The sequence below is a fragment of the Myotis lucifugus genome, unplaced genomic scaffold, assembly GCF_000147115.1.
Source record: "Myotis lucifugus unplaced genomic scaffold, Myoluc2.0 scaffold_3779, whole genome shotgun sequence".
Classification (NCBI taxonomy): Eukaryota; Metazoa; Chordata; class Mammalia; order Chiroptera; family Vespertilionidae; genus Myotis; species Myotis lucifugus.
Window position 1 is genome coordinate 7,513 of NW_005874827.1, and position 6,965 is coordinate 14,477.

Sequence of the window (6,965 nt, forward strand, 5' to 3'; positions counted from 1 at the left end):
GGACCCCCCAACCCTCCCCCTGAGCTCGGGACCCCCCACCCTCCCCTGAGCCCTGGATCCCCACCTTCCCGCTGAGCTCCTGCTCGGCTCACAGTTGGATAAGTGTTCTCTGTGTGAAGGAGTGAGTGGAACCTGTCTCCGTCTGAGGGAAAGGGGATCCAGCATGACCCCAGGTCTTCCCGTCCGGCCTGTCTCCCCCCCATCGCACCTGCTCCTCCCATGGCACCGCCTCTTTCAGCCTAGATGCCTGTTCCGTGTCCATTCTCAGCGGCCACCCTCGGTCTTCTTTACGGAAACTCCTCTCCAGTCTCTCCCAACCCACCCCTTCCGTGATTCTCCCCTCACCGCCTGCCCTCCCTCCTCCCAGCTGAAGAAGGACTACCTGGACGGCGTGGGGGACACCCTGGATCTCGTGGTGATCGGCGCCTACCTGGGCCGGGGGAAGCGGGCCGGCCGCTACGGGGGCTTCCTGCTGGCCGCCTACGACGAGGAGAGCGAGGAGCTGCAGGCCATCTGCAAGGTGCGGGGCGGGGCTGGGCAGGCGCAGGGGGTGGGCTCCACTCGGCCGGGGGCCGGATCGGGGCTCTCACCTCTCTGTTTCCCTAGTTTTTATTTACTTTTTCTGTTCCTATAAAGTCACTGGCTTCATGTAGAAAAACGGGCGAGTATAGAAAGATGCGAGGAAGCCGTGTGGGTTAGGAACGGAGTCGGACAATGAGGCCTAAGAGAGAGAAGGGTTTCTTTTTCTCTCGTGTAATGGGAAGTCTGGAAGGGGCAGGCCGCTCGCCGGTGTCATGAGGGACGCAGGCTGCTGCTCTCCCTGCAGTGGGTTTGCCGTGTGCTTCAGCCTCTGCTTCACAGCGTGGCTGCAGGAGGGAGATGGGCCTCCTGAGTCAGCCTCAGCCAGTGAGCAACTTCTGCGGAAGGTGCATCGGTCAGAGCTCTGCTCCTGGCCTAGCCCCTCTGCAAGGGATCCTGGGAAACGTCGTTTCTTTTTTCCTTAGTTTAAAGCTGCACACATTGGCACAGAAAGAGTAAGCTATCACCTACAACCCCAGTACCTGGAGGGAACACTTGATCTTTACAGAATTGTGATCCTTCTCCACGAGTAGTTCTCTTTACTGCTTTTTGCCCTAGAGCAGCGGTTCTCAACCTGTGGGTCGCGACCCCTTTGGCGGTTGAACGACCCTTTCACAGGGGTCGCCTAAGACCATCGGAAAACACATATATAATTACATATTGTTTTTGTGATTAATCACTATGCCTTAATTATGTTCAATTTGTAACAATGAAATTGGGGGTCACCACAACATGAGGAGCTGTATTAAAGGGTCTCGGCATTAGGAAGGTTGAGAACCACTGCCCTAGAAGTACTGTGTTTCAGTGCTATCCCTGCCTGAGTCCGAGATGGAAAGTGAGGGGGTTTCTCCAGGCCATTCAGCACCTCACACGCGCATGATGGGACTGCGGCCCTGATAGTTTAGCCGCAGCCGGGCCCGGTTTCCCGAACCAGCGCCTGCGGTTGGGGGTAGCTGTTGCATTGCCACCCGTTCTCATAAGTCAGCGCTGCGCGTGCGTTAACTCAGAGTCTGAGACAGAAGAGACTTTACAATTCACAAGTATCTGTGGCTGCCAATATGTCACCATTTTACATAATTTATTAGAATAGTTTTCTGCAAGAGCTACTGCTGGGACAAAAGTGAGAAAAAAATTTATTTTTATTTAAAAAAATGTTAAATATATTTTTATTGATTTCAGAGAGGAAGGGAGAAGGAGCGAGAGATAGAAACATCAGTGATGAGAGAATCCTTGACTGGCTGCCTCCTGCACGCCCCCTACTGGGGATCGAGCCTACAACCCGGGCATGTGCCCTGACCAGGAATCAAACCATGACCTCCTGGTTCATAGGTCAATGCTCAACCACTGAGCCACACCGTCCTGGCTCTCAGTTCAAAGGGCTTTCTGTTGACATTTTAGATCAGTGGTTTGAAGTTGTCCATCTTGCTATTTTGCCCGCATCAAGGGGTATTTTTTAGCCTTGACTGTCTGGGTGGGTGGAAGAAAGCTCTTGGCAGTGTTCCGATTGGACATGACACCAGTTACGGGGCAGGTGGGATGTCAGGGGCCCAAGGGAGTGAGACAGAGCAGAAGGAGCAGGGACCCCGAGATTTGTCTCCACCCCAGGTCTGCGAGGGGTTGGCTGGATGCTCAGCACCCTCTGGTTTCTGTGGGTGCTGGTTAGGCTGGGGGCTGGTGTGCGGATTCGGGGCCTCAGCGGAGCAGGGAGGCAGTGCCGGCCGCTGACCTGCCCCCTCCTTCCGCAGCTGGGAACCGGCTTCAGCGACGAGGAGCTGGAGGAGTATCACCAGACCCTGCAGGTGAGCGGGCCGGCCTGCGCCTCTGCCGTGTGCTCTTGGCTCTGGTGAGCTCGGGCTCCGGGTGCCACAAGCAGGGGGCAGTGCAGCCGGCTTTGGGGGTGCAAGTCCCAGCTGTGCCGGCCACTAGCCAGTGCTGCCCGCCAGTCAGGGGCCCCATCTCCCGAGCTCAGGGCCTCGGCCGCAGCAGGGGGGCAGTCTCGGGGGACGGCGCTCTTGCGGGGTTCCCCAAGTCGATCCTTAGGGTGCTGGCTGAGCCGCTAAGTGGGGGTGTTTGTGGTCAGGGTCACAGGTGTTTTGGGTGTGACTGTCTTTTGTGTTGGTATCTGTGATTTGGTTCCTGTCCATTCTTTGGTTCGTTCTCTCTCTCTCTCTCTCTCTCTCTCTCTCTCTCTCTCTCTCTCTGTCTCCACCTCTCGGGGTCTCTGCCCCTCTCTCTACCTCTGTCAGTCTTAATTTCTCGTCTCAGCTCCCAGGGTCTCTGTCTTTCGTTTATTCCTTCTCCCATTTCTCCCCACCCACCACTCCTGGGTCTGTACCTTAAGGAGTGTCTGTGTCTCTGTCTTCCCCCGTTTACCTCACTTCCCGACCCCCCAACCCTCCATCTTGACTCTGAGACCCGAGACCCCCTCTTCCACCTCCTGCTGCTCCCCGCAGGCCCGGGTGCTGCCCACCCCTCGCTCCTACGTCCGGGCAGACGGCGCCGTGGCCCCGGACCACTGGCTGGAGCCCAGCGCCGTGTGGGAGGTCAGGTGCGCGGACCTCTCCCTCTCGCCCATCTACCCCGCCGCCCGCGGCCTGGTGAGTGACTGCGCCTGGGGGAGACGCGCCAAAGGAATTCCAGACGGGAGAGGGGGGCGGCCCTGCGGACGGCCGCCCTTCCTGGGGGGTGACTGGGAAACCGCGAGCTTGCATTTTATTTGGGAGTCAGATAACAGGGTCAAAAGTCTCATTTTTTTTTTTTGTTTTTAGAGAAATGCCCCAGGGGTAGAAAGAAAACAGTGAAATTGCTGTTTCACACTCAGCTCTTACGTAATTTTTGAAAACACAGTTCTTTTAAGTAAAAGCTTATGACACATCCTGTTACATTTCTTTCTTTCTTTTTTTAAAATATATTTTATTGATTATTCACAGAGAGGAAGGGACTGGGATAGAGAGTCAGAAACATTGATGAGAGAGAAACACCGATCAGCTGCCCCCTGCACACCCCCAACTGGGGATGTGACCGCAACCAAGGTACATGCCCTTGACTGGAATCGAACCCGGGACCCTTCAGTCCACAGGCCGACGCTCTATCCACTGAGCCAAACCGGCCAGGGCATACATTTCTTAACTGTATGAATTCCCATACCACCTAGTTGTCCAGTCCCTTCTCTCACTGGTGGTTCAGGCCTCGCCATGCGCTGGAGGGCCGGGGCCGCGGAGGCGCTGCCGGTGCCCAGCGCGGGCTCTGAGCTTGCCGCCTCGCCTCCTGCAGGAGAAGGGGTCTCGCATTTAAGTGTGCCTCCTTTGAGGTTTCTTCGGATCTGTCCATCTAGCAGCCGCTTTTCTGATTAGAAGCGGGCTCCGTTCAGAGGCGGAGCCTGTGTTTGGGATCGCATTTCTTCTCACTCATGAGGTCAGGGTCCCGGGACCCAGTGTTGGGAGCAGCCTGGGCAGCGGGCGCTGTGCCAGCAGCAGGGCACCCGTGTGCACGTATTTAGTCCTCAGGACACTGAGCAGCCCAGCCTGCAGGTGGGAAGCAGAGCCGGGAGCTGAGGGACTGGCGCCGGGTCTCACGGCTCCTGGGCATTGGGAGCTGGGATTCGACCCCACAGTCTGGTTCCAGAATCCACACCCTGATGCCACTGCTCCCCGTCCTGGCCCTGATAATGCCAACCGCCTAAAAGACAGCTGGCACAGCTGGCGTTCCTTTTTTTAAATATATTTTTGTTGATTTCAGAGAAGAAGGTAAAGGGAGGGAGAGAGAGAGAGGGAGAAACATCAACGATGAGAGAGAATCATTGATTGGCTGCCTCCTGCACGCCCCCCCAATGGGGATCGAGCCCACAGCCCGGGCACGTGCCCCCGACCGGAATCGAACCCGGGACCCTTAGTCCGCAGGCTGACGCTCTGTCCACTGAGCCACACCGGCCAGGGCACAGCTGGCGTTTCTTAAGCGCTGCCACACGCCAGGACGGTCCCAAGGGCTCATCACCGTATTTAACCCGTAGCCCATTGCTTAGCCCCATTGTATGGGTGAGGAGACCGAGGCCAGAGGTGCAGGAGCGGGGAGGAGACGTGGGTAGGGAATTGTTAGCGAGGACCGAGGCTGGGCCACAGAAGGTTCCCATCATCACCCCGCCCCCCAGGTGGACAGTGAGAAGGGGATCTCCCTTCGCTTCCCTCGGTTTGTTCGCGTCCGTGAAGACAAGACGCCGGAGCAGGCCACCACCAGTGCCCAGGTGAGGCCCTCAGAGGGGTGTGCTTCTTGGAGAGGTGGGCGCCGACCTGCAGGGGCGAGGGGTGGGGGGCAGCCCTGGCTCCGACCCCGCCTGCCCTGTCTCCTCAGGTGGCCTGGCTGTACAAGAGGCAGAGTCAGATTCAGAACCAGGAGGACACAGACCAAGACTCGGACCCGGACCCGGAATGTTTCTACTAGGCCCTGCCCGACGGACGGGGCGGGGCGGGGCCAGCGCCTCTGGCGTTAATGAGCAGATCTGGTGTGCAGTGTGTGTGAGGGTGTGGTTTAAAGTGGGATTTAGTCATTTTTAAAAAAATAAATAATTATTAACCCCCAGCTCCGTGTCCAGGTCTTGCCGGGCTCTGGGGGTGCTCTGATAGCTCACACCTGGAGGGCGCGTGCCAGTGTGCCAGGGGCTGTCTGAAGCAGCGCCTCCCAGCAGAACTTGGCAGCGACAGAAACATCTTCCACCCGCTGTGCAGTGTGACAGCCACCGGCCAGCCAGCGAGCACTTGAAATGTGGCTGGTGCAATTGGGGACATATGTTTATTTTACTTTATTAAAATACTAGAGGCCCAGTGCACAAAATTTGTGCACTGGGGGTGGGGGGGGTGAGGGTGGGGGTCCCTCAGCTGGGCCTGCACCCTCTTGCAGTCCAAGAGCCGTTGGGGGATGTCCAACATCCTTAGTGCTGCCACGGAGGCAGGAGAGGCTCCCACCACTGCCGCTGCGCTCACCAGCCATGAGCCCGGCTTCTGGCTGAGCTGTGCTCCCCCTGTGGGAGTGCACTGACCACCAGGGGACAGCTCCTGTGTTGAGCATCTGACCCTGGTGGTCAGTGGGTGTAATAGTGACCAGTCGTTCTGCCATTCGGTCTATTTGCCATAGTAGCCTTTTATTATATAGGATGTTTTTATTGATTTTTAGAGAGAAGAAGGGAGAGGGATAGAGAGAATCATCAATGAGAGAAGCATCAATAGGCTGCCTTCTGCATGCCCCCTACTGGGGATTGAGCCTGAAATCAAGGCATGTGCCCTGACCAGGAATCGAACTGGTGATCTTTTTGTTCCTGGGTCAGTGCTCAACCACTGAGCCACACTGGCTGGGCGCTATTTCTTTTTAATTAAATTTCACTTAAGTAGCCTCATGTGGTTAGTGGCTATTGCATTGGACAGTGGCAGTCTCAACGTTATAAACTCACTTAACCTCCCAGCCACCTAACCAGGGGGCCACTGTCCCAGAGGACAGGGACGCACAGAGGAGGGAAGGGGCTCGCCCAGGGCCGTAGCCGGGAGAGCGGGCTCCAGGGTCTGACTCCAGTCTGGCTCTGGGCCCACACCTCTCAGGGACGGACCTCCTTCTGTGGGAGACGGGAAGTACAGTGACGTGAGACCCAGCTCTGCCTCGCACCCCTGCGGCCAGGCCTGGCCTCAGCCCTCACACAGCCCCCTGGACCTGACCACGGGGGGCCAGCAGTGGCTGTATGCGTCTCGCTCACCCTAATAGCCCCAGCCCCCGGCACCTGCCTGGCCTTCAGTCTGATCGAGAAGTAGCCAGCCCTTCCCGCCCTAACCGGTTTGGCTCAGTGGGTAGAGCGTCGGCCTGCGGACTGAAGGGTCCCAGGTTCGATTCCGGTCAAGGGCATGTACCTTGGTTTCGGGCACATCCCCAGTAGGGGATGCGCAAGAGGCAGCTGATCAATGTTTCTCTCTCATCGATGTTTCTAACTCTCTATCCTTCTCCCTTCCTCTCTGTAAAAAAATCAATAAAATATATTAAAAAAAAGAGCTGGATGTGAGAGGTGCTCACCAACATCAGGTGTCGCTGCTCCCCCTCTGAGAGAGCTGGAGGATTCACAGTCAAGTTCCCTATGCCCAGCGATGGCTGTGAAATCTGTGATGACACATCGGTGCCCCCAGCTCCAGGCCAGCACCACAGGGCTCCTCCTCCCCCTGTTTCTGTATTAACAACTCCCTTTCCGGCTGTGAGAAGCCGGACCTCCGTTACCCTTCACGTGATCCACATGTGTGACCAGTCTCCTGTCTCCATTGCCACCCCACCTCTGTGGGGACCCCTTTCTCACGCTGATCTGGCTTCAGCAGCCGACACCATGCCACCCCCACCCCCACGGAGTGGACGTCCTCAGG

General features: G+C 57.2%; 1 protein-coding gene across 1 annotated transcript in view; it reads left to right on the top strand.

Moving 5' to 3' along the window:
• The window catches only part of LOC102426172 (DNA ligase 1), a gene marked incomplete at its 5' end in the record, with an annotated part of 12,066 nt that extends 6,914 nt beyond the window's left edge, over nucleotides 1-5,152 (top strand). The window contains 5 exons of the mRNA XM_006108830.3: nucleotides 368-520; nucleotides 2,325-2,378; nucleotides 3,033-3,176; nucleotides 4,727-4,819; nucleotides 4,927-5,152. Coding sequence (XP_006108892.1) covers nucleotides 368-520; nucleotides 2,325-2,378; nucleotides 3,033-3,176; nucleotides 4,727-4,819; nucleotides 4,927-5,016 — 534 coding nt within the window. The remainder of the gene's footprint in view (nucleotides 1-367; nucleotides 521-2,324; nucleotides 2,379-3,032; nucleotides 3,177-4,726; nucleotides 4,820-4,926) is intronic.
• Nucleotides 5,153-6,965: the final 1,813 nt, after the last annotated feature.